The sequence below is a fragment of the Microcaecilia unicolor genome, chromosome 4 (genome assembly GCF_901765095.1).
Source record: "Microcaecilia unicolor chromosome 4, aMicUni1.1, whole genome shotgun sequence".
Taxonomy (NCBI): domain Eukaryota; kingdom Metazoa; phylum Chordata; class Amphibia; order Gymnophiona; family Siphonopidae; genus Microcaecilia; species Microcaecilia unicolor.
The window spans coordinates 44343134-44370208 of record NC_044034.1 but is presented as its reverse complement, the minus strand read 5'-3'; the positions used below and the strand labels follow the sequence as shown (position 1 = coordinate 44370208).

Here is a 27075-nt window from a genome sequence, read left to right as displayed (position 1 = left end):
GATTTAGGCGCACATCTTGCTAGGCATTATTCTATAACAGTGTGCAACCAAATCCCACAGTGCGCAACTCAATAATGGGTGAGGCCTTGGGAGGTCCATGGGCATTTCTAAAATTTACGTGCAGAATTATAGAATACTGGGAATGTCAGCCCAGAATGGGTGCCAGAAATTACACCTAGTTTCAGCATGCATAACTCCTGGTGCCTAAATGTGGATGCCAAAATCGATACACAGTGCTATTCTATAATGGGCACTCATTTTTGAGTGCCCATTATAGAATGGCATTGAGTGCTCATTTCTTTTGGCGACATTTACTGAATTTAGCCCATTGTGACTAGCTTTGGAACAAGTTTTAGAGTGGCTGTGTTATAATTATTTTGTTGCCACCCTTTGGCTGTGTGACTGATGAGAATAATCCGTAGATAAGACAACCCTGGTATACTGATAGGATTCGGAAGATAACATTTCTCAACTTACATGAGTATATATGGTAATCTATTTTTAGTTTCCTGGTGAATTTGTGTGTTGAAAGCATTGTAGCTTGGGTATATGTTTATTTTGCAAAAAAAAGAGCATTTTATAGGTTTTATAATCATGTTTAGTCACGGAGGCTATTATAGTGATTTTTTTATACATTCAAGTTTGTAAAATTTAAACTTTAATCAATAAAGGGACTCATGCCCATATGTTTAGTTTGGAAAAACCAGCAATTCTACAAGTTTTATAATCATTTTTAGTTGCAGCAGTCATCTTGTGCTAGCAAAATTTCAACTGTAATCAATAGAGGAACTCATGCCATTCATGTTCATATGATTATTTTGCAAAAACAAGTTTGTTTCAGAATTTATTCTACTTTATTTATTTATTAGGATTTATTTACAACCTTTTTGAAAAAATTTCATTCAAGGCGTTATACAGAAAAAGAAGTCAAACAATAGACGATTACAGCAATAAAAATATTCAATTTTAGTTTCTTTTGAATGGCAGCCATGTTGTCTCCTAAGGTGATGTGACCCAGCCAGTGCTTATTACAAGCAGTCTCACAGACCACAGTATGCTGCTACACAGAGACCCTCCTGGAGACTGGAGGTCCTGGTAAGTTGTTTGATTTCTTTTTTGCAAATCTCACTATACTTATCTTCACTTTTTAGTTAAAAAGTTTAATTGGTATGAGAGCTACTGCAAGGTTCCCCACTATCTCCACTGCTGTTTAATCTGTATGTACATTTATTAGGTTTTGTGCTGGAGGAATTAGGTGTGGCAGTGGCGTACCAAGGGGGGGGGGGGCGGTCCGCCCTGGGTGCACGCCGCTGGGGGGGTGCCGTGCGCCTGTCGGCTCTTCGTTTTCATGCTCCCTTTGCCCCGGAACAGGTTACTTCCTGTTCCGGGGCAGAGGGAGCATGAAAACGAAGAGCCAGCAGGCACACCGCACCCCCCCGCCCAGCGGCGTGCACCCGGGGGGGGGGGGGTTCTTTCGCCGGGGGGGGGGGGGGGGCACCGCACTGTTCCGGGGGGGGCGCTGCACCCGGGGGGGCGGGGCGCATCGGCGATCTGCCCCGGGTTTCAGCCCCCCTAGGAACGCCACTGAGGTGTGGTGTTTTTTTTTTTATTATGCAGATGACATTACAGTTCTTCTTCAAGTGCAGAAGGAGGTTTCTGCTGAAATGCATGTTTTGCAAACGGTCTTTAGTGCTACAGAACACTGATTGTTGGTTCACAGGATGAAACTTAACACGGAAAAACCCCCCAAATTATTGTTAATTACGGACACCATGGGGCCCGCTGAGTCCAATTTTGTAATATATCATCAGGTCTGCTCCTTCTCCTCATCGGTGAGAATTTGGGGAATTTTTCTGGACTCAACGGGCTCGATGGAGCTTCAAGTAAATAAAGTGGTTCAGAGAGCTTTCTTTCAGAGCTAAGCACTATTCTATAAACCATGCCTAACATTAAGCAATGCAGCTGTCCTTAGATCCAGTGGTGCAGACATGCTATGTGGAAACTAGAACTTCTTCCTTTACTGTTGCTACTAAGTGCTAGTTCTTTCGGCACAGATTTTTTTTTTTTTAAGACACCATTTATAGAATTTAGTCCTTTTTTGTATAAGTTGCAACTATGACTACTGGATTGTAATATGCAAACTACTATACCTTCACAAAGTCCACGGTGGAATAGTAAACCCAGCTGATGCAGTTGGGGTCATCACTCCCTGGACCGGATCTTTCTGGCACATTCCACCTGTACAGGTTAACTTCCCCTGAAACATTGACAAAAGGGTAGTATTTAATGCTAAAATTTATAGACAATGACCTAGTACAAAATTGACAAGATGTATTTAGTCCAACGCTTCACCACAGAATCGCCTGAGGTAAGATAGTTTAATATCTCATTGACAATATTGCTCTAGTGAATAGTAAAGCACTGTACTGATTTATTTTTCAATTGGAAAAGCTAAGAAAACTTTGAAAGATAACATTATGTATACAGCATTCTATGAAGCAATTCAATTATGTATGAAAAAAAGATTTATATTGGACTTCAAGTTCCTTTCCATCTTCAGCTGAGCTCCTAGATGCAGCGAAGAAAGAAAGTTGTTGCTGGGAATAGGGGTTGAGGGGAGAGAAGTGTCCCAGTTGCAGAATGCAAGGCTCAGGCAGATTCATTCAGGATGAACAATCTGCCAGAAATATGGTGGGATTGTAAACTAACAGCAAGAGGGCAAAGAGAAGCTGCAACAGTCCGTCTATTCGGCTGTCTCTGGTTTCACCCTCTCTTTACTCAGATAACTCTCTCTGTGCCTGTGCTCCGAGCACATTTTCATTTTATTTATTTATTTATTTATTTATGCACATTTATACCCCACTTTTTTTCCACATGTATGCAGACTCAAAGTGGCTTACAATGTACTGATTAGGCTATAGCCAGACCAGTTGTTATACAATTACATGAAATAGGATAGAAGGTACAGTGTAAGAAGAAATAGGGAAAGGGTAAGAGAGTATTTAAAAAAAAAAAAAAGGTCTATGGACATTTTATTAGGAAGGACTGTAGGTAATATGTGGAATTTCTGAAGTTGGCTTTCAGAGATAGGCTAGTCTTCGGTAGATTCCAGATGTTGAGATGGTTCACAGTGGCTACAACAACTATCGGCAAAGCAATCCATTATGGGGAGCAGGTGTAATACCCATCCATTTTGTTACTATTTTCTCACAGCCTTTGCTAAGAAGTTCCTCTGTGCATCCCCCAACCCTCTCCATGGATAAATGCCTTATGCTGTTCCTGAATCTACTCCCTTCTAGCCTCCTAGCAGGGGTATGATGTAACTGAATATGTTAAAACAGATTGTGATTTGTAAGCAGAAAAAAATATAAAATTAGGGCTTTACATTTAACACATTAACAACGCAATTAACGTGTTAAATGTTTAACTCGGGTTAAAAATTTTAACGCAATTAACAGTCATTCTCTCTCCCCCACCTACAACCATCCAGCATTTGTCTCTCCCCTCCTCTGTATCCCGTTTTTGTCCCATCTTGTCTCCCTATTTTCTTTCCTATTCGCTGGCTCACTTCCTGTTTCTGGGTCTGGCAGAACCAGTGGCAGCATGCAATGGGGAACATCCCTGCGCCTGCCATTTGCTTGCAGCTGCCACCACAGCCACGATGAAAAGAGAAGTAGCAGACCGGTGCAGGAGCTTGAGACCACATAAAATGAGTGAGCCAGAAGGAGGGGGAGAGGACAGGGAGACATGGGGCAATGCAGAATATGGAGGAGGCAGGAAGAGATGGAGCAATGCAGGACATGAGGGTGGGGAGACAGTGCAGTGCAGACTCTGGGGAGAGGAAAAGATGGAGCAATGCAGAATATGGAGGGTGAGGAGAGACAGAGCAGTGCAGACTATGGGGCATTGGGGGTGGGGAAAGACAGAGCACTGCATAATATGATGGGAAAGAGATGCTGCAATGCAGAACATGTGGGGTAAGGCCAGATGGAGCAATACAGAAAATGGGGGGGGGATGGGGCATTGCAGGATATAGGGGGAGACAAGGCAATAGTACATGGTTGAGGGTGGGAGAGAGTCAGGGAGATGGGGCAATGAGGGATGATGGTTTTGTTTTTGTGATGGTGGTCAAGGTTTAATTGACAGGAGAAGGCGGAAGAATGCTTGGTCCATTATCTAGCCTAAGGCCAGTAGACGGAGCTTGCCACCATATTGAGACACCCAAAACAATAGCAAACACTGTTTAGAAAGAAGGACTGCCCATGTGTGGCTTGGTGTGGACCAATAGTTTGTTTTGGTTTGAGTGTATCAAGATGGTGGCTACAGCTTCAGCCTTGTCACATGATGTCTCCTGTCAATTAAACCTCCTTGGTGGTGGTGGTGGTGGTGGAGAGAGGAGGCGAGACGGAGTGATACTAGATGTTGAGGGGCAGGACAGAGATGGGGCAATGCTGGGTGCTGATGGTGTATGAGAGGGAAGAGATGGGTGATACTGGATGGTGAAGGGAAAGAAAGGTGATGCTGGATGGTGAGGGGGAAGAGAGAGAGATGGGACAATGCTGGATGGTAATGGTGTGTGAGAGGAAAGAGAAGAGTGATAATGGATGGTGGAGGGAGAGAAAGAGAAGAGTGATAATGGATGGTGGGGGGAGAGAAAGAGAGAGGGGTAATGCTGGATGGTGAGTGAGAAGAGAGAGAGATGGGTCAATGGTGGATGATAGAAAGAGGAGAAATACTGGATGGTTGGGGAAGAGAAAGGGATGATGGTGGATGGCAGAGGAAGAAAGGGAATACTGGATGGTTGGGGAAGAGAAAGGGATGATGGTGGATGGCAGAGGAAGAAAGGGAATACTGGATGGTTGGGGAAGAGAAAGGGATGATGGTGGATGGCAGAGGAAGAAAGGGACAGATGTTGGAAATGGGGGGTGGAAGAAAAAAAAAGAAAGAAGGGAGATGGTGGACATGAATAGAGGGTAGAAGAAGGAAAGAGGGGAAATGTACATAGATGACAGGGAACGGAAGAGAAGAGAGAAGGAAGGAGATGCTGCCGTGGATGGAAGGAAAAGGAAGTGCTGAAAACTAGATAGGTTTGAAAAGGAGGCAGAAAAAAAGGAAGAAAGTTGGACTTGAAAGGGCAGGGTGTGAAGAAGAAAGGAGGAGAGAAAAGAAACAGTAAATGGATAGAAGGCCCTGGAAAAAAAGTTCAGAGAACAGAGGGAAGTAGAATCAGAGATAGGGAACAAGATAATTACAAGAATAAAATCACCAGACAACAAAGGTAAGAAAAATGATTTTCAGTTTTGTAATTGAAACATGTTAAGTTCTGAGAATTTACTTCTGCTGTCTATATTTTGCACTGTACAGGAGGAAATTTGAGGGGGGACACTTTATGTGATTGTGTGATTAAAATTTTTAATAAATGTGCAGTCCTACATAAAATATGAACTGTAAGTCACCAAGTAGCTTTATTTAAATCAAGTGGGAAGTCTCACTTCTGCAGAGTTGCTTTCAAGCTGTTTTACAACCCAGCCTGGAAGAAATGTACCCAGAAAATAGCACTGAGTTCAACATCTATACAAAGTAGGCTGCAGCATGAACACTGAGGAACAGCAGGCCTGAATTTATGCAGAAACCACAAATGGCAGAATCGCACAAGGACGGGGAAGGTTGTGCCCTGAAGCAGTTTCCTCTGGGTAATGTTGTCAGGCTAATTCTGATCCCTATATTACTGGGTAGCAGATGGCTTGTGAACAAAACCGATAAGATGAAAATATGCACTCTCTCACCTAAGACGAATCTCATGGCTTTTCCTGTTTACTTGATTCAATAAGGCACAGATCGCTTTTAGCTGGGGTCCGTTTTCCTGAAGAACCCTAAAACTCCCCTGAAGTTGACCCTGTGCAGTTAATAAAGGACTCTGAGTTTACTGAAGTTGCCTATGCAATGCCACACATTATCAAACAAGTTTTTAGTGCCTGCACTCATCATTCCCAACTGAGAAGACTGTACGGGAAAGGGTCACAGCATCAGTCATGGGGCTATTTTGTTTGATGAAAGCTTTTTATTCCAACAGATCTAATTATAATCATTTTGCCTATTTTCCCTCTATGGACTAGATTCTATAAATGGTGCCGAAAAATCAGCACTGAAAAATTTAAGCGCTGAGCACTGTTCTATAAAGGATCTACGTCCTTTACAGAATAGCGCTAAGCATATAAACAATGCCTTGCTGAAAGCAGGTGTAAATGCCAGCACCTACGTTAGGCACTGATTGAATCTATTCTTTAATATTGCGCGTAAATTCTGGGAATGCCCCCTGAACCGCCCCTGTCCTCACACCCTTGAAATTATGCACTATAGGAGTTTCGAGGAAGTGTTATAGAATATGATATGCGCGTAACTCCCAATTAATGCCAATAATTGGTTGTTAGTAGCCAATTACTGGCGCTGATTGACTCATTAATCAATTAAGTTGCACGCGCAGATCAGCTATGTGCGCCCAACTTTTGTTGCCATATATAGAATCCGGGCGTATGTGTAATCAGAATTAAAGGTTCATAAAGAAAAAAAATACACTACTGTTTATGAATAAATCTTCTCTCACATTTTAGAATCTGTACCAGAAACAGGAATTCTACTAACCTGGATTTGTTGCTTGAACCTTCTTTTTGTTTCCAGCATTTTCTTCTTGGACACCATGTGCATAAATCGAATATGGGCGATTAGCTTTGTTTTTAAATGCTACTAAGATGATATCTCCAACCTCTGCTCGAATTATTGGTCCTGAAATTTTAAAATGGAAAAATTATGCCTTACTTGATAATTTTCTTTCTTTTAGTCATCACGGAAAACTCAAGAGACTTGTGCAACAGGTTGCGGACCTGGGGAACCAGGTTCAATTCCCACTGCTAATGGTTCGCATTGGGTTGAGTTTCTGGGGAAACGAGTTCAATTCCCTCTGCAGCTCCGTGTGACCCTGTCCAGGTACAATATACTACTTAGATAGTGAGCCCATCAAAGATAGTGCAAGTACTTGTAAAACTGTATGTAAACCACCTCAATTCATGCTCAAAAGAGGTGGTAAGTACTTGTAAAACTGTATGTAAACCACCTTAATTCATGCTCAAAAGAGGTGGTATATCAAATTAATCAACGATAAACGATTATGTCCATCTTCCAGTAGATGGAGATAGAGAACACTGAAATGAAGTGTGCCACATATAGGTATGCTCCTTGGTTAATCAGTGTGTCTCATCAGCAGAAAAAGGAAACAAACAGATTAAAACTGCTCCTTCCTCACAGCATTCAACAGTAATGAGATAACAACCGGAAAATCCCAAGAACCTAGGAAACTGCAAAGAAGCCCAAACACAGAAAGCAGACAAGGGTGGGTCTCTGGATTAATCTGCTGTGAATAAAGGAAAGAAAATGAGCAGGTAAGACATAATTTTTCCTTCCTTGTCATCATCATCAGCGGATGAATCCAGATCCCCATCCTTGTCTGCACAGTCCTCAAATAGGGTGGGAAACAGAGACACCTGTGAAGAGCACTGACACCCCAAAGGATGCCTCCGACCATGCCACAGCATCCAGGTGATAATACTCAGCAGAGGTGTGAAAAGAAGCCCACATCGCCAAAGCAGCTACCTACACCCGAAGAGAGTTATAGGACAGGCCTACGCTGATAAGAATACAAGCAAGTGATAAGACCCCTAGTAGTTTTAGATCCTCTATGAAGGAGTCCTCTCGCAATATTTTAGCCTTGATCTCCTTACAAGAGGACCTTACGAGACTGAGAGACTGGGCGGCTAAATGGCAGATGACGTTTAATGTGAGCAAGTGCAAGGTGATGCATGTGGGAAAAAAGAACCCGAATTATAGCTACGTCATGCAAGGATCCACGTTAGGAGTTACGGACCAAGAAAGGGATCTGGGTGTCGTCGTCGATAACACACTGAAACCTTCTGCTCAGTGTGCTGCTGCGGCTAGGAAAGCGAATAGAATGTTGGGTATTATTAGAAAAGGTATGGAAAACAGGTGTGAGGATTTTATAATGCCGTTGTATCGCTCCATGGTGCGACCGCACCTTGAGTATTGTGTTCAATTCTGGTCGCCGCATCTCAAGAAAGATATAGTAGAATTGGAAAAGGTGCAGCGAAGGGCGACTAAAATGATAGCGGGGATGGGACGACTTCCCTATGAAGAAAGACTAAGGAGGCTAGGGCTATTCAGCTTGGAGAAGAGACGGCTGAGGGGAGACATGATAGAGGTATATAAAATAATGAGTGGAGTGGAACAGGTGGATGTGAAGCGTCCGTTCACGCTTTCCAAAAATACTAGGACTAGGGGGCATGCGATTAAACTACAGTGTAGTAAATTTAAAACAAATCGGAGAAAATTTTTCTTCACCCAACGTGTAATTAAACTCTGGAATTCATTGCCGGAAAATGTGGTGAAGGCGGTTAGCTTAGCAGAGTTTAAAAAGGGGTTGGACGGTTTCCTAAAGGACAAGTCCATAAACCGCTACCAAACGGACTTGGAAAAATCCAAAATCCCAGGAATAACATGTATAGAATGTTTGTACATTTGGGAAGCTTGCCAGGTGCCCTTGGCCTGGATTGGCCGCTGTCACGGACAAGATGCTGGGCTCGATGGACCCTTGGTCTTTTCCCAGTATGGCATTACTTATGTACTTATGTAGAGGAAAGAAAGTGTCTTAGCTGAGAATAAGCAAACAACTCTTGGGGTATAATAGGATATTGTTCTTTCAACAAGTCGAAAGGAATCAGGTGATCCTCGTCAAACAGTTGACCCCCAGGTCACCAAGCCCAGAGATACCCATCTAGAAAACGGCCCGGGAGAGAGACCAGGAGGAAAAAGTAGGTTGTTAGCTATTGGAAACAATTTGGAAAAGGCTAAGTCCGGCTTAGTAAATAGCCCATCCCAGTAAAAATAATAATGTTGGAAAAATCGATGGGTACAAGTCCTTGCTTAAAATCCTGTATTTGCGTGGAAGCCACATCAATGAGCGAAGAGGACAAGAACCCACCTCAACCTGCTCCAATTGAACCCATAACTTCTGTGGATTATCCTGAAAGCACTCAAAGGCCACTCGAGCTGCTTTATAATACCAAAGAACATTAGGAACACCTAGACCACCTTTCCTCCGGTCCCGATAAAGTAATGCCCTGGGCAGTCTAGGACACTTGTTAGACCAGATAAAACAAACCAGTTTGTCCTGCAAACTTGCTAAGAAGCCCCTAGAAACTCTAAGAGGGAGGACTTGGAAAAGATACATCAAACGAGGTAGTATATTCATCTTCAACGTAGCAATCCTACCCAACCAAGACAAATCAGAGGCATCCCACCTCTCTAGCTCCTTATAAAGAGCCTTCAAGAGAGGATAGTTAGCAGCAAACAAATCTGAAAGAATAGGGGTAAGAGTAACCCCCAAGTAGGTTATACCCCAAATACCCATTTAAAAGAAAAAGAGTGCCGAATGGACTCCACAACCGGACGAGAGATCCCAATCGCTAAGGCCTCCAATTTATTCACATTTAATTTAAAACCCGACACAGAGGAATAGGCAGTCAAACGCTTCATAAGATTAGGTAAAGAAATTAACAGTTTTGTCAGTGAAAGAAGAACATCATCAGCAAACATTGCCAATTTGTAATCCCTATTCCCAACAAGGATTCCAGAAATGTTAGGGTCAGAACGTAAAAACATCGCAAGTGGTTCCATAACCAACATGAACAACAGCGGCGAAAGAGGACATCCCTGCCTAGTGCCCCGAAACAAAGGAAATATTGGAGAGTTACCACCATTAATATGGACACAAGACCGAGGAGAAGTATAAAGAGCCTGAATCCATCTATGAAAACCCAGACCAAATCCAAAGCGTTCCAACACTTGAAGCATGAAAGGTCAATGGACTGTCAAAAGCCTTTTTGGCATCCAACCCCAATAAACAAACTGGAAGATCACACTTCTTAGATACATGAATCAAGTTAATCATGTGACGGACATTGACCACGGCCTGACGATGAGGAATAAAGCCTGTCTGATCCGGATGGATTAAGTCAGGCAGAACTTTAGCAAGGCGATTATCCAAAACATTTGCCAAAATTTTAACATCGGAGTTCAATACTGAACTGGGACGATAAGAAGCACAATCAGTCTTATCCTTACCAGGTACCACTATCCAGGCTTCCATCATAGAGGGAGGAAATTCATCTCCAGCTAAAATCTCATTAAGGAGCCCCGTCAATATAGGTGCCAATTCACCGCGAAATGCTTTGTAAAAGTCATTGGGCGGCCCATCCAGACCAGGTGATTTTCCAATTGGAAGTGCTTTAATAACCTTAGAGACCTCATCAACTGAAACCGGACCATCCAGAGCTTCCTGTTGATCGACTGTAAGTGTAGGGAAAGAACATGTCGATAGAAAATTATTCATTGCTTCTGGCGTAGTAGAAGTGTCAGATGTGTAAAGAGTTTGATAAAATGACTGAAATTTTTGACAAATCTGCAAGGATGATATCACAACTTTTCCGTTACCATCCCCCACCTTAAGAATAGTGCAGTCCACCTGGCGTTGATGCAACTTAACCACCAAGGCCCTACTTGGTTTATTACTATACACATATAGTGTCGCTGTTGAGCATAAAAGAATTGTAACTGATCAGAATATATCTGGTCTAATTTCAAACGAAGTGCTTGAATTTCCCGCAGGGTAGCAACCGAATGAGAAGATTTGTGACTTTCAGAGAAGTGAGTCAATTGAGATAGGCACTTAGCTACCTCAGCCCTTTGCTGCCTAGCATGGAAACTAGCTTTTTGAAGAAAGAAACCTCCTAGAGACAGCCTTAAGCGCATCCCAAACAACCCCCATAGATGGTCCAGAGTTTAAATGAAGTTCAAGATACTCCTGCAAGAGTTCTCTATAGCCAGCTAGAATCTCATCCTCTTTTAGCAAGGTAGTATTCAATGTCCACCTCCTCTCCTTATCCTCCTCACGGAGAGAGGGAAGCCAGACCCTAACAGGACATGGTCCGATAAAGTAAAAGTTCCAATATCTGAAATCCATCCAGCATGTGTCAGAGAGATATCAATGAAAAGGTAATCAATGTGAAAATAAGTATCATGAGAGTGCGAATAAAACAAATAATCACGAACCCCCGGGTGAGATATACGCCAAACATCAGAGATGCCAAGATCTCGAACACCTATTTAAAGCTTGGGAAAGTTGAACATCTGGACTGGAAGGTGGGCCCGACCTATCCAATGCAGGATGCAATTTACCATTGGGACAAAATGTAAAGTGTCCTATCAGCTTATTCAGAAAACCCCCCTAGGCTTCATTGGGAGCATGTATTGAGGCTAAAGTAAAGGCTAAGTCATCTATCCTGAGACTGAAAAGCAAGAATCGCCCATCTTTATCACGCTGAATTTTAACTACCTGTGTCTGCAAGGAGGAGTGGAGCAAAATTGCTACCTCCCGCTTAAGTACATAAGTACATAAGTAGATAAGTAGTGCCATACTGGGAAAGACCAAAGGTCCATCTAGCCCAGCATCCTGTCACCGACAGTGGCCAATCCAGGTCAAGGGCACCTGGCACACTCCCCAAACGTAAAAACATTCCAGACAAGTTATACCTAAAAATGCGGAATTTTTCCAAGTCCATTTAATAGCGGTCTATGGACTTGTCCTTTAGGAATCTATCTAACCCCTTTTTAAACTCCGTCAAGCTAACCGCCCGTACCACGTTCTCCGGCAACGAATTCCAGAGTCTAATTACACGTTGGGTGAAGAAAAATTTTCTCCGATTCGTTTTAAATTTACCACACTGTAGCTTCAACTCATGCCCTCTAGTCCTAGTATTTTTGGATAGCGTGAACAGTCGCTTCACATCCACCCGATCCATTCCACTCATTATTTTATACACTTCTATCATATCTCCCCTCAGCCGTCTCTTCTCCAAGCTGAAAAGCCCTAGCCTTCTCAGCCTCTCTTCATGGGAAAGTCGTCCCATCCCCACTATCATTTTCGTCGCCCTTCGCTGTACCTTTCCAATTCTACTATATCTTTTTTGAGATACGGAGACCAGTACTGAACACAATACTCCAGGTGCGGTCGCACCATGGAGCGATACAACGGCATTATAACATCCGCACACCTGGACTCCATACCCTTCCTAATAACACCCAACATTCTATTCGCTTTCCTAGCCGCAGCAGCACACTGAGCAGAAGGTTTCAGCGTATCATCGACGACGACACCCAGATCCCTTTCTTGATCCGTAACTCCTAACGCGGAACCTTGCAAGACGTAGCTATAATTCGGGTTCCTCTTACCCACATGCATCACTTTGCACTTGTCAACATTGAACTTCATCTGCCACTTGCACGCCCATTCTCCCAGTCTCGCAAGGTCCTCCTGTAATCGTTCACATTCCTCCTGCGACTTGACGACCCTGAATAATTTTGTGTCATCGGCGAATTTAATTACCTCACTAGTTATTCCCATCTCTAGGTCATTTATAAATACATTAAAAAGCAACGGACCCAGCACAGACCCCTGCGGGACCCCACTAACTACCCTCCTCCACTGAGAATACTGGCCACGCAATCCTACTCTCTGCTTCCTATCTTTCAACCAGTTCTTAATCCATAATAATACCCTACCTCCGATTCCATGGCTCTGCAATTTCTTCTTAGAACCAATCGCCGAGGCGCAGAAAACAGAGGGATATTGAGGATGTGATAAAAAATTTTCATGGTCCCTTCTCAAATGAGCTTCCTGAAGAAACACCACGTGGTTTAAAATGCAACAATTCCTTAAATAATTTTTGGCGCTTTAGAGGAGAGTTCAGGCCTTTCACGTTGTAAGTCTTACGCTTTTTTTTACCCTGTGAGGAAGAAGCGAGGCATGAGGAAGCAGGAGGAGGAGGGGTGGAGGGGATTGGACAGACTTAGCACCACTAGGTGTACCCCTAGCAAAGGCACCAAGCAGTCAAATAACTCCATGATCTAACGAACCAGGAGAACCTAGAACAGGAGTGAAAGCTGAGGGTGAGACCAGGAGCTTGTGAGAGCCCGACCTCTACCTGCTGGAGATAGAGAGCATACAGATTAACCAAGGAGCATACCATCCTACATGTGGCACACTTCAGTTCAATGTTCTCTATTTTCACCTGCTGGTAGATGGACATAACCTACAAGTCTCTGCATTCATCCGCTGCTGATGACAAAGAAAAAAAAAAGGTTTCCCTCACACACCCACACAACAATTATTGCAGAAGCCTTCACAGCCTTGGTGGAAACATATTGCAAAAACTATGGGGTCAATATTCAAAGTGATGTAATCAGCCAGAGATGGTTCCTGGCCAGTTAAATTGGCTGACCAGGGTTAACCGGGCATTTTCAGTGGCACTTAACCGTTACTACCGCTGAAAATGGCCAGTTGGTGCTTAAAGCAAAACTGGCTATTTTGGGGGCATTTCGAGGGCGGAGTTGATACTTGGCCGGTTAAGTGCAGATATTCAGCACTTGACTGGCCAAGGTCATTGCATAAATTGCACCTCATAAAAGTCAGTCCATTTTGTTGCCAAAGAAGATGGTAAAGGCGGTTAGCTTAGCGGAGTTAAAAAAGGGTCTAGACAGCTTCCTAAAGGAAAAGTCCATAGACCATTATTAAATTGACTTGGGGAAAATCCACTGCTTATTTCTGGGATAAGCAACATAAAATGCATTGAGCTTTTTTGGGATCTTGCCAGGTATATGTGACCTGGATTGGCCACTGTTGGAAACAGGATGCTGAGCTTGATGGACCTTTGGTCTGTCCCAGTGTGGCAATACTTATGTACTTATTATCTTTATGCGGTGCTTCATAGCAAGCCAAGTGCTGAATATTGCATTTAACCGGCTATAGTATAGCCGGCTCTGTAAACCCAGAAATTCTTTGCCAAAACCTAGACATGGCCCAGCACTGAATTTCCAGGCATAATGCCAGCGGTGGTCAGCAAAACGCTGAGGCTGCTGGCTGAATATCAACCCCAAATTGGTGCCATTTCAGCATAACTATTAAGGGAGTAATATTACACGTGACTTGATCAAGTAGAAGAGCATTTTATACCCTCAAATAAGTGCTAATAAAATTGCATCAAGAAGGCACTCAGAAAACTAACACCTACTTTTATGCACCCTGTTATAGAATTTTCCCTTTAGTGTATTTAGGAAGGGCAAGATCTGAGGTCTTTTTCACTCATAATTAAAAACAGAAATATTAAACAATAAAACAGGCATCTTGTTTGAAAATCATAAAGTGAATAAACAATTGTGCAGCAGTATTTTTTAGATTTGGTTGTATTTTATAAAATCTCTCTATATAAAAGGCAACACCAACGTTCTATGAAGCCTCCAGACGGAAGTGTGAAGGGGGAGAGATATCCGGTTTCCCCATGAGTGTCTGCCCCGCCCTCTCTGTAACACAAACAGTCAGTGAAGAAAAACAGCAGAGCACGAAATCAAATCGCTGGCTCTGTAACAGTGAAGGACTCAGAGGGGGGAGGGGAGAGAGGCCAGAGGGCAGGGACACACACACTCCCACATGCACACAGAAGAAAACCTTGCTAGCCCCCCCCCCCCCCCGTTTCATTTGCATCAGAAACAGGGCTTTTTTACTGAAGGACTCAGAGGGGGGAGGGGGGAGGGGAGAGAGGGGGAGGGCAGGGACACACACACTCCCACATGCACACAGAAGAAAACATTGCTAGCCCCCGTTTCATTTGCATCAGAAACGGGGCTTTTTTACTAGTAAATGAATAAACACCGATTCCTATGGGTACAAACACATGCAAAGTTACCCATGCCTTTAAGGAAGTGTAACTGTGCAGGAACGTTTGGGTAGGACATTTTATAAAGTCGCATATATTGGCTTTATAAAACAGGTGAAGCTATGTGCCTTGACAGCTTAGGCACAATGTTATAAAATTATCCTCTCTGGGAGCTTAATTCTATCCAATTTCACAGCCAAGACTTCCTGAATGTAGAACTCTGGTTAAGTGGGAGCCTGTAGCCAAAAGATAGGGGAGAGGGTGAGGCAGGAAGAAGATCCAACTGGAAGGTGAAGTTTTTTGGTTCCATTCCTGTACCCTGTGAAGGAGAAGGGTTTACTTGCTGATAGGAAAAAGACCATGGGGCCTGCTTATAAAAGTGTGTTAAACAGTTAATGCATGAATTAACTTGCACTGTTTCCAAGTGGAATAACAGCGTGTTAATTTGTGTATTAACTGCAGGCTGGGTTTGGAGGCAGAAACTGAGTGAATTATGGGCAGAGAATAAGCATGAACTGCATACTGCAGGTTAGAACACAGTACTCACCACACGCTGCCACTTGTGTAGTTAGGTAGCGTTAAGTGCATCCATACTAATTGCAAGCAGAGTTTGTTATAGAATATTAGTGTAAACCCACACCAGTGCACCTAAATTTAGATGCGGTCATTTATGCCAGTCAATGATAGGCATAAATGGGTGTGTCTAAATGCACCATGCAATGATTGCAATTTATATACTGGCCGTTATTCAGCCGGCAGCAGTCAGAGATTTTTTTAAACACTGTCGTCGGCTGAATTAGCCATTAATATTCAATACTGGGCCATGTCTGGGCACCAGCACTGAATATTGGGGGCTAAATGTGGGTGGGCAGGCTGCCAGAGATTATGCTGTGGAATATTGAGGGTTAGGTGGTCCGAGGGAATTTATGTGGGCAGGAGCCTCTCCTGCCCGCTTAAATGGCTTTGAATATCAGGAGGATATTATCTAAGTTGGAGACATGCTCATGCCCCTCCCATGCTCTGCTCACATGTACGTCCCCCTCTTTCAGTTATGCACTCTCTTATAGAACAACATACGTGCCGCTTTTCTTTGCACTTATGTGTGTGCAAGACTTATGTAACCTAAGGAACTGCCTTTGTTAAGTGCAAAACCTCAGCTTTCTTAGAGCTGGTTACATGAAGAAGAGGATGGATGAACTATTTACTGACTCTTGCTTTTACTGCCACAGTCTGAGATACAGAGGGGTAAGCATTCAATGCTATTCAGAAGACTTAACCTGATTAAGGAGGTGGGGAAGGAGGACCTCATGACCGTGCACAGGGGCAGGGGCCTTTTCAATCCCAAATGATAGAGCATAGCTTTAGTAATATTTTGACTGAACTGTTCCAGAAGCTGCTTAAAACATCATAGACACCAACACCTTAAGGTTGTGTGCCACTGAATAAAGTCTGCCAAATGGCACTAAGACCTTTATTTCACATGGACCTTGTCCATGCTGTCTACCAACATGACAGACTTTCAGACCCCTACAGCAAAGATCATCATGCCCATCCATTCATCCAGTCATCTTAGTCTCACTGTGCAGGTAAACGTTAGGTAAATTTTGGCAGGCAGGCCTTATTTTTGTTAGAAAAGTCATGGATTTTGAAAAGAAACCAGAGGGAAAGGCTGGAACCTGAGATGGAGAAATTTCCTTGAGTGGAAGGAACCCAGCTCAGCTAGTCTAGAAGGAGTGATGGGCAAACTGAGAAGATAAAAATACAGGCCAAACTGGGCTGGAGAGGGCAGAGAGCATGAAAAAAAGAACTTCTTCAGCTCATAAACATGAAACATTAAGGGGCCAATGCAGAAAGTTAGTGCAGATGGAAGCGAGCAGTTAATGCAACATTTACACTCAACTTTCTGGGTGCCCAAAGCAGAAAAGCTTTGCGCAGAAGCAAAACCTCATGTTAGCACCAAAGCACATCATAGTAAAATGGAGGCTATTAGTTATTCCCAGTGGCGTAGCAAGTGCGGGGTGGTGGGGGCAATCCGCCCTGGGTGCACGCTGCTGAGGGGGGTACAGAGAGCAGCCACGCACCTGTCGGCTCCGCTGGCTCCCTCTGCCCCGGAACAGGTTACTTCCTGTTCTGGGGCAGAGGGAGCCAGCAGTGCTGACAGACGCGCGGCTGCTCCCAGCAGCTAGGAATGCTCCGGGGGGGGGGGGGGGGGGGGGGGGGCGGTTTGATGCGCCAGGGGTGTCATTGCGTAGGGGGGGGGGGGGGTGTCGTGCACAACGGTGATCCACCCCGGGTGGCAGCCGACCTATGAACACCACTGGTTATTCTACCCTGGTGCAGAGAACTGCTGCAGAAGACTCTAAGGCGAGCACAATGTGGGAACTTATTGCCAGGTCTGAGGAGGCAGTAAGGATGGAATAGTTAACAGCAATCATTACACCCCTAATCCCCTATCTCAAAAGAACCCCAATGCCCCGGTGCACTCATCCCCTGACACCAGAAGGGACACACTCCTCAGAGATGATCCCCTCCACAATATTACCAACAAGAATCTCTGCCGTCCCCAGACACCCTTTAAACCTGGTTCCTATCAGATTAACATAGGCTCACAGAGAAATAAATGAAACAGCTTGCAACAAATGACACATTGAACTATTTGCAAACTAACATTACTTTGTCCACACACCTCATGGGTGAATATTTACCTAATATTTCTAGGTGCTCCTCTTCTAATGCTCTTGCTTTAGCCTCCTCAAAATCTCCATTCACATATTCTCTGTAAATCACCTTTTTGTACTTTGAGCCTATTCGGTCTTCACTCCTACTCACAAAAATATTTCCCGGGCTGAGAAGAAAACAAAAAGCATAAACATCAAAAAAGCCATTACCAACAGTAAAGAGGATTGAACTGTGGCTCTTCAGTGCCCCCTCCAGACATCAAAACCCCTCCCATCCACCTGCATCAATAATGGCTTCCAGGCGAGTCCATTCCCCCTTGGTAGGATCATAGCAACCATATAAGTGGTCAGTAAGACGTTCCAGTTCTCTCAAGGCAGCCAGTTGACGAATCCAATCATTTAAAGTTGGCTCATGTACTTGTTTCTACTTGGCAGCAATCTCATATTTAGCCGCAGCCAAATATGAACGTTTAAAAAGCACTTGCCAGAGAAGTCCCCTCTTATTACTAAGTCCCAAAAGACATGACTTGAAGTCCATAGGAAAGGAGATACCCATCCCCCTTTCCATACAACGAATCACCAAGGACTAATAATGCTGTGTTTTCCCACATTCCCACCAAATATGATAAAAAGTTCCTTTGTCTTCTAAACATCTCCAACAAACATCAGTATTGACATTAGGAAACATGGCTTGCAATTTAACCAGAGTATAATACCACCGGGTAACCACTTTGTAAGCATTTTCTTTTATCAATACACAGAAGACATGAAAGACCCTCTTCTACTCATTCTGTGTTAACTCCGTGGAGGAGTGGCCTAGTGGTTAGGGTGGTGGACTTTGGTCCTGGGGAACTGAGTTCGATTCCCACTTCAGGTACAGGCAGCTCCTTGTGACTCTGGGCAAGTCACTTAACCCTCCATTGCCCCATGTAAGCCGCATTGAGCCTGCCATGAGTGGGAAAGCGCGGGGTACAAATATAACAAAAATAAATAAAATAAAATATCCGTTTCCCAATGATGCATAAACCCGTATTTCTCAAACTCCGTCCCACTAACACGTTATATAAAAGTGAAATCGGACCCTTTAGCTTACCCAGATCCATTCAAAGATTTTCAAAATGTTCTGTTTCATCCAGATCCGTCTTTAGCCAACCCTGACCCAACATGTAATGCTTTACTTGCAAATATGGAAAAATATCCCCTCCCCCCCCCCCCCCCCCCCCCCCGGACTTAAATTTATACAAATTGTTCAACTCTTCAAAGGACAAAAAGTCATCCATATCTAAAAACTGGCAAAAATTAGTTATCCCTAACCCCTTCAAATCGAAAAAAAACCTCGCTCTCCCTCCCCATCTAAAATAGGAATTCATTTCTAAGGGATGCCAAAGTTGAACTCTTGGCCTGACAACCCTTTTTACCCTTCACTTTCTCCCAAATCCCAAAGAGATGTTGAATAAAGGGATTAGAAATTATCTGTGAATATTTTTCTGGAATTCTAGAGAACCATAATAAATGTCTTAAACAGCAAAAAATGCTTCTGTTCTATCATAATTCCAACCTTCTGTGGGGATAACTCACACTCCAATAACTGCCTAAGTTGTGCCACTCAATAATACCATAACAAATAAGGGACAGCTCGCCCTCCTAAATCCACCCTTTGCCACAAAATTTTCCTTGCCAACCGGGGAGACTTATCATCCCAGATAAAATTACAAAAGTCACACTGAATTGCCTTCAGAACCGCCAGTAGCACTGCCACCGGAAGAGTCTGAAACAAAACTAAAAGACAGGGAAGAACATTCATTTTAAGTAGGGCTGCATGTTAATTTTGATTAACACATCAATTAGTGGCCGCAATTTAAAGACTTTATTGCGATTAATGATGGACTGCCCTCCTTCCCCTGCCTGCCCATACGCATGCACACACAGTTGGTCCAACATCTCTCCCTCCCAGAACGCTGGCAGTTCTCTCTCCACTTCTGTCCCCTCCCCATTTATCTTTTTTTTGGTAAATCTTCACCCTGCAGCAGCGGCAGTATTGAAACGCTGCCTCAGCCTGCACTGGGCCTTTCCCTTTGACCCATCCCGTCCCCTTCTGATGCAGCTTTCTGTTTTCAGAAGGGGGTTGGATGGGTCAGAGAAGGAAAGGCCCAGTGCAGGTCGAGGCAGGGTTTCAATACCGCCGCAGGGCGAAGATTTAATGAAAAAAAAAAAGGTAAATGGGAAGGGAGAGATGCTGGACCAACTATGCGCGCAGGTGGGGGAGGGCATTGAGAGAGAATGACGGGAGGGGAGGCACAGAACATTAGAGAGAGAGAATAAATGAATGAATGAAGACAAAGGGAGGCATATGAGACATCGATAATGGGCAAAGGCAAGGGGGGGGGCATGTGAGACAGAGAGAGAGACAGAATGGGTGAAGACACAGGGGGGCACATGAGAGAGAAAACGGGTGAAGGCACAAGGGAGCACATAGACAGAGAGTGAGAGAGAGAGAGAGAATGGGTGAAGACACAGGGGGGTAAACGAGAGACAGAATGGGTGAAGGCAGGGGGGGGCAAATGAAAGAGAGAGAGAGAGAGAAAATGGGTGAAGGCAAGGGGGCACATATGAGAAAGAATGGGTGAAGGCAAGGGGGCACATATGAGAAAGAATGGGTGAAGGCTCGGAGAGCACATATAAAAGAGGGAGAGAATGGGCTCAGGCCCCCCTCCAAAGCTGCAGTACCTGTTCAATGGCTGGTGGGGTAGCTGAAGCCCCGCCAGCCAAAAACAATCAGCTGCCTGAGTCGCCCCCTTCCTCCTCGTACTACCTCAGGTGCAAGGAAGTCAGCAGGGTGCCTCCAGCCACCAGCATTTGCACTTCCCAAGCATGCTTAGTTCATGCATGAACTGAGCATGTTCAGGGAGTGTTGGCATCAGTGGATCATAATTCTGAGAATAAAGCTGTTGTAAATCTCTCAGTATCTGAATCCCCAAATATTGAATCTGTGTTTCCGCTCATCTAAAAGGAAAGCTTTGTTGTAAAAACTTCTCTTCTGGAGGCTCTATGGTGACTCCTAATATCTCAGTTGTATCTAGATTAACCTTAAACCTGGCCACCTCTCCAAATTCCCTTAACTCCTGCAAAATAATGGGAAGAGATAGCCTGGGTTGTCCCACATGTAGTGAGATGTCATCCGCAAATAAAGCCAATTTATGATGCTGATCACCCAACTGGAAACCTCTAAAAAGAATCCATTTTTTATGATGTCTCTCTTACATTAGGGGTCTAAACTTGGGCTCCTCCTCATGATGGCATTTTGATGGGAAAATCTATCTGGATGGGCTTCCGGCCTTCTCTTTTCTTCCCCTAAAACTCAGAATTTTTTTTGTTTCTCACCCACTGCCAACAGTTCATCTACTACTACTACTATTTAGCATTTCTATAGTGCTACAAGGCGTACGCAGTGCTGCACAAACATAGAAGAAAGACAGTCCCTGCTCAAAGAGCTTACAATCTAATAGACAAAAAATAAAGTAAGCAAATCAAATCAATTAATGTGTACAGGAAGGAGGAGAGGAGGGTAGGTGGAGGCAAGTGGTTACGAGTCAAAAGCAATGTTAAAGAGGTGGGCTTTCAGTCTAGATTTAAAGGTGGCCAAGGATGGGGCAACACGTAGGGGCTCAGGAAGTTTATTCCAGGCGTAGGGTGCAGCGAGACAGAAGGCGCGAAGTCTGGAGTTGGCAGTAGTGGAGAAGGGAACAGATAAGAAGGATTTATCCATGGAGCGGAGTGCACGGGAAGGGGGTGTAGGGAAGGACGAGTGTGGAGAGATACTGGGGAGCAGCAGAATGAGTACATTTATAGGTTAGTAGAAGAAGTTTGAACAGGATGCGAAAACGGATAGGGAGCCAGTGAAGCGATTTGAGGAGAGGGGTAGTATGAGTAAAGCGACCCTGGCGGAAGACGAGACAGGCAGCAGAGTTTTGAACCGATTGGAGAGGGGAGAGGTGACTAAGTGGGAGGCCAGCAAGAAGCAGATTGCAGTAGTCTAAACGAGAGGTGACAAGGGTGTGGATGAGGGTTTTGGTAGAGTGCTCGGAAAGAAAGGGGCGGATTTTATGGATGTTATAAAGAAAGAAACGACAGGTCTTGGCGATCTGCTGGATATGAGCAGAGAAGGAGAGAGAAGAGTCAAAGATGACCCCAAGGTTTCGAGCTGAGGAGACAGGGAGAATGAGAGAGCCATCAACAGAAATAGAAAACGGGGGGAGTGGGAAGGTGGGTTTGGAGGGAAAAATGAGAAGCTCGGTTTTGGTCATGTTTAATTTCAGGTGGCGTTGACACATCCAGACAGCAATGTCAGACAAGCACGCTGAAACTTTGGTTTGGATGCAAGGTGAGATATCAGGGGTAGAAAGGTAGATTTGGGAGTCATCAGCATAGAGATGGTAGGAAAAGCCATGGGATGAGATTAATGAACCAAGGGAAGAAGTGCAGATAGAAAAGAGGAGGGGACCAAGAACAGAACCCTGAGGTACGCCGACAGGCAGAGGGATAGAAGTAGAAGAGGATCCACCAGAGTGAACACTGAAGGTGCGGAGGGAGAGGTAGGAAGAGAACCAGGAAAGGACAGAGCCCTGGAATCCAAGTGAGGACAGGGTATCGAGGAGTATGCTGTGATCGACAGTGTCAAAAGCAGCGGAAAGATCAAGAAGAATGAGGATGGAATACAGACCTCTGGATTTAGCCAGTAACAGGTCATTGGAGACTTTAGTAAGCGCAGTTTCAGTTGAGTGGAGAGGGCGAAAACCAGATTGTAGTGGGTCAAGAATAGAATGTGAGGAGAGAAAATCAAGGCAGCGATGGTGAACAGCACGCTCAAGTAATTTGGAGAGAAAAGGGAGGAGGGAGATGGGTCGGTAATTAGAGGGACAAGTAGGGTCGAGTGAAGGCTTCTTAAGGAGAGGTGTGACCACAGCATGTTTAAAGGCAGTAGGGATAGTTGCAGTGGAAAGTGAGAGGTTGAGAATGTGACAGATAAAAGGAATAAGAGCAGGTGAGATGGCATTAAGAAGGTGGGTGGGAATGGATCAAAGGAACAGGTGGTACATTTTGAGGAAGAAAGGAGAAGTGTAGTTTCCTCTATAGTAACTTCAGGAAAGGAGGAAAAGGAATGAGGGGAAGGAGAGAGAGGGGAACGGACTAGTGGAGGGAGAGGTGGCGAGGTAGAGAATTCAAGGTTTATCTTTTGAACCTTGTCGTGAAAGAATTCAGCAAGGGTCTGAGGAGATAATGAAGGGGGAGTTGGGGGAGGGGGCACCTTGAGGAGAGAGTTAAATGTGGTGAAGAGAAGTCGAGGGTTAGATCCAAGAGAGTTGGTCTGAGTGGAAGGGTAAGAAAAGATACCTTGCTTTAAACTAATGATTATCCTAATATTCTTTTATATTGCGTGCTATTTTTTGTTCTTTTCTATGACACTTTTTGTAGTTTTAGAAACCCCAGCTCCACCCACAAGCACGTATGTAAAATTGTACAGTTCTTACTTTTAAGCCAGTATCTAGTGCCTACTAGGACTCTGTCAGCAGTGAGACCACTTGTATTGAACTCAACAGTTTCCCCAAGGATCAGGATGTGTACACAGGTCTGTGCTACAATCCATGTAGGCACCATTTCCCACTGAAACCTATCTGGTCTTCTCTTACTACCACACAGTACCTGTCCTCTTCTGTGGTATTGTACTTCTCCAGTTCCCAGCGCCTATCAGGAGAATAATCCCATTCCACTTCTTCTGCAGCAATGTAATAAGTTCTCACTGTGCTGTACTTCTGACTAGAAGTGGACGTATTGCAACAGTTGTTCACGGTATACATCTGTTTCATGCCTCCAATGAAGTGATCAGTTGTTCTGCATACCAATTCAAAGCTGCCTGAAAGGAAAGAAATGTCCTGTATGATAGTCTGTCTTCAAAAGAGGACCAATACTGCTATTGGCCAGACACATTTAGAATCCATGCACCCAACCAGCCTAATCAATCAAGAACATCTCTTCCTACTCTTACTCCTGGGAGAATTCTGCGCAACTGTGCAATGCAAAATTTGTGCACAATTCACCTTCCAAGAAGAAATATGTAGGTGCACCACAGATTCTGGCATAGGGACCAGGAGATGGTGGCAGCTGTAAGAGAGGCAGCAGCAGGGTCAAACGTGCAAACAGGAACAGAGACTGGAGTAATGTGAGTCACACGGGTAGAAGAGGGGATGTATCAGCAGGGTCAGCCACATGGATTGAAAGAAAGGCAATGTCAGTTTGGCCTGGAATTGACGAAGCTGTTGCAGAGGGCTTTGATTTGTAGACCAGACAAATCAGGTGTAGCCTCAGGGGGAAATCTAGGCAAGAGAACTGTGGACCTTGCTGAGGGAGGGGGTAAATGGAAGAAAAAGCTAGGAACTTTGCTTGGGGAGAAGGAGAGGGGAAACAGAATTGGAGATTTTGCTTAGCACGGGAGAGGGAAATGGAAGCGAGACTAGGGAAGTACTTCTCAATCTTTTTTGTGGCTGTGACCCCATGATAGAGGCCAAATAAACTGTGTGACCCTCCCACTTCCCAGAGGTGCAGAATAATAATGCACCTATAAAAAGTCCATCCAGGTTGTGACCCTATTTGGGTACCAACCCACAGTTTGGGAAGCTGTGGACTAGGGGTTTGATGCACCATTTTGAACCCCAAATCTCATCCTGTAAAAACTGCACAACATCCAGATGAGCTGACCACAAAATATCTTCCACCTGACCTTGGTGTTTAATAAGGCACTGTACTGTTGGAATGCATTAAAAGTCTTATTAAATACCTAATACAGTTTAGTCAAAAGGGCCCTAAATTTGCTGTGTCCAAAGACTCAAGTAGAGAATGAGCATACAAATACATTTTCAGTCTTTGTCTTATTTGGGGATCACTAAATATCTCACTTTTCATTAAGGTCACCGATTTACCTTAACTGAAATTGCTAAAATAAAGCATGTTATTCTTCAATCAATAAAGTGAGAGCAGTCATTCCTCATGTGAAGCTAAATTATTAATGAAGCAATATCCCATTACAGACACAACAAAGAAGAAATGCAGTCTGTGAGAAAGCACCTCAGTCCTTTGGAAATAGTCTAGCGTTTATAAATAAGAAGGTATCTATCAAAGCCATAATATGATGACATGACTTTTGGCATAAAATATTATAAATTATTTTATGTCAACTCTGATGACTGCTCAATGCATTTGTTAGCTTTAGACTATATTGGCAGTTTACGAATGTCAGCCTAGGTAACGTCTTTCATTTATTTCTTATTTTGGGAGGGACAGGGACAGATTATTAATTATTTTTTGTCTGTGTGGGTCTTTGTAAACATAAATTACAAAGTTATTCTACATCTTATTGTAGGAGCTGGAATGGAATTGATGTATTTATTTTATTTTTGTTAAATTTGTACCCCGCGCTTTCCCACTCATGGCAGGCTCAATGCGGCGGGCAATGGAGGGTTAAGTGACTTGCCCAGAGTCTCAAGGAGCTGCCTGTGCCGGGAATCGAACTCAGTTCCTCAGTTCCCCAGGACCAAAGTCCACCACCCTAAAAACTAGGCCACTCCTCCACTCCACTTCTTATTATTAATAAGAAAATATTTTCACATTTTGTAACAATAATAATCCAAATCCATAATACTTACTGCACTGTTCAGCCTCTTACACTAGCATTTTGGACTGATGGCTCGGTGGCTGCACTGGCCTGCTTCAGTGTAGGAGGCCTGGACTGACTGCACTGAGAAACTTACCCACTTCATCTGGCTGCATGGATACAGTGCTTGAGGAGTGGGGAAACAAATTAAGAGTGTCTCTTGTCATGCCTCCCAACTGAATGGTGTTTCCTTGAAAGTAAATTCCATGCAGATCAACCTCTGTGCCAAGTCCAATCATATGCCAGGAAACTCTGTCATTTTGGCACATTTCCAGGCCAGGCAGGTTACCGTACATAAAACCATTCACAGCTGGCGGAAGAGAAAATATTCAGCATACAAGTTTTAAATGTATTCATTTTACAAGTAAACACAATAAAGAAATTAGACAATCAATATGGTAACAAAACAAGCCATTAAAAGAAAAAAACATAAAACCTTAGCTCATATTAGAAAAGAAGGAACAAAAATATCAAGAAGGGAAATTCTGAATTTAGCTCATGCCTTTTTCAGTATTAGCTCAGATGCCATTATAAAGAAGCTCTCATTGTGCAGTATTAAGGTGCCTAAAAGGGGGTGCCCAGATACAGAACTACCCCCTATTTATCCATAAGTCCCATAGGACTTGAAGAAGGAAACGTACCTTTCGTTTTCATTTTCCCTATCCAAAAGTTTCAGCAATACCCCTGTATTCCAAAGCCATATGCTATGGGGAGGCCCAGCTCCACACACACCATGTCTCCACCACAGCCCCCAGTACTGCCCTGACCAGAATATAAACAGATCAGCAGCATCTTCAAGCTCTCTGCCTTTCAGATATCCCTTTCGCTCCCAAGCATGCTGCAGAAAGGTAGATTTTAAATAAGAGTATGCCACTGGGTGATGATGATGCCACCTTCCTTCCATAAGGCCCAGTTCCATATACAATGGGCAATTCTATACATGAAGTGGTCACATTGACACACATGTAAATGTTTAGAACAACATATACGGTCATATGAGTACACATATTCATAAATGCCAATATTCTGACTAAGTTCTATTCTGAACAAAAAAACAGCACCACGGGCCTTTAAAATGGAACAAAGTTCTTTAATGAATGAGCCTTGACCCATAAAATGATTATTAAAAAATGAATTAAAATTAATTAAAAAATTAATGAAAAACATTTTTTGAAACCTTAAAACTAGAATGAAACGTGAGTGGCATTACAAATCTGTAACATTATGATAAAACTACAGATTTGTAATGCCACTCACGTTTCATTCTAGTTTTTAAGGTTTCAAAAAATGTTTTTCATTAATTTTTTAATTAATTTTAATTCATTTTTTAATAATCATTTTATGGGTCAAGGCTCATTCATTAAAGAACTTTGTTCCATTTTAAAGGCCCGTGGTGCTGTTTTTTTGTTTGGACTTTAGTTTGTACTTTGTTCCCTCTCTTTTGTTATACCTAAGTTCTATTCTGCAAATATCCGCTTAACTTATATAGCCGGTATTTGCAAGGAGAGCATATGCAGGGAAGGAATATGGCTGAGAGACAGGCAGAGCATTCACTTAAACAGGCAACTTACAGAGTACTGTCACTTATGAGCGCCTCTTCCACATTTAGGTGCCTCCACTTGCACCAGCTCTATGGCTAATGTAAGTGCGGGTACCTACATGTTAGAAACATCAATACCAGACTACACTAGTATTCCATAACAGACCCTAGGTGCCTTGGTTCCATTATAAAACAGGCTCCTATCATCTGGCCTCGAGGCAACTGAATACTGACTCCCAGCTATAGAATTACCTCCACAATGTCTTCAGCACAGCCCCAAGTACTGCCCTGACTAGGGTATCTCCAAGCATTCTG

At 43.6% G+C, this 27075-nt stretch overlaps 1 protein-coding gene across 4 annotated transcripts in view; it reads right to left on the bottom strand.

Moving 5' to 3' along the window:
• HEPHL1 (hephaestin like 1) overlaps positions 1–27075 on the bottom strand; it is a 138138-nt gene that overhangs the window by 57321 nt on the left and 53742 nt on the right. For all 4 annotated transcript variants that reach the window (XM_030200195.1, XM_030200196.1, XM_030200198.1 and 1 more), the window contains exons 11-15: positions 25318–25530; positions 23216–23426; positions 17543–17682; positions 6643–6783; positions 2151–2257 (exon numbers count right to left, since the gene is read on the bottom strand). In XM_030200195.1, coding sequence (XP_030056055.1) covers positions 2151–2257; positions 6643–6783; positions 17543–17682; positions 23216–23426; positions 25318–25530 — 812 coding nt within the window. The remainder of the gene's footprint in view (positions 1–2150; positions 2258–6642; positions 6784–17542; positions 17683–23215; positions 23427–25317; positions 25531–27075) is intronic.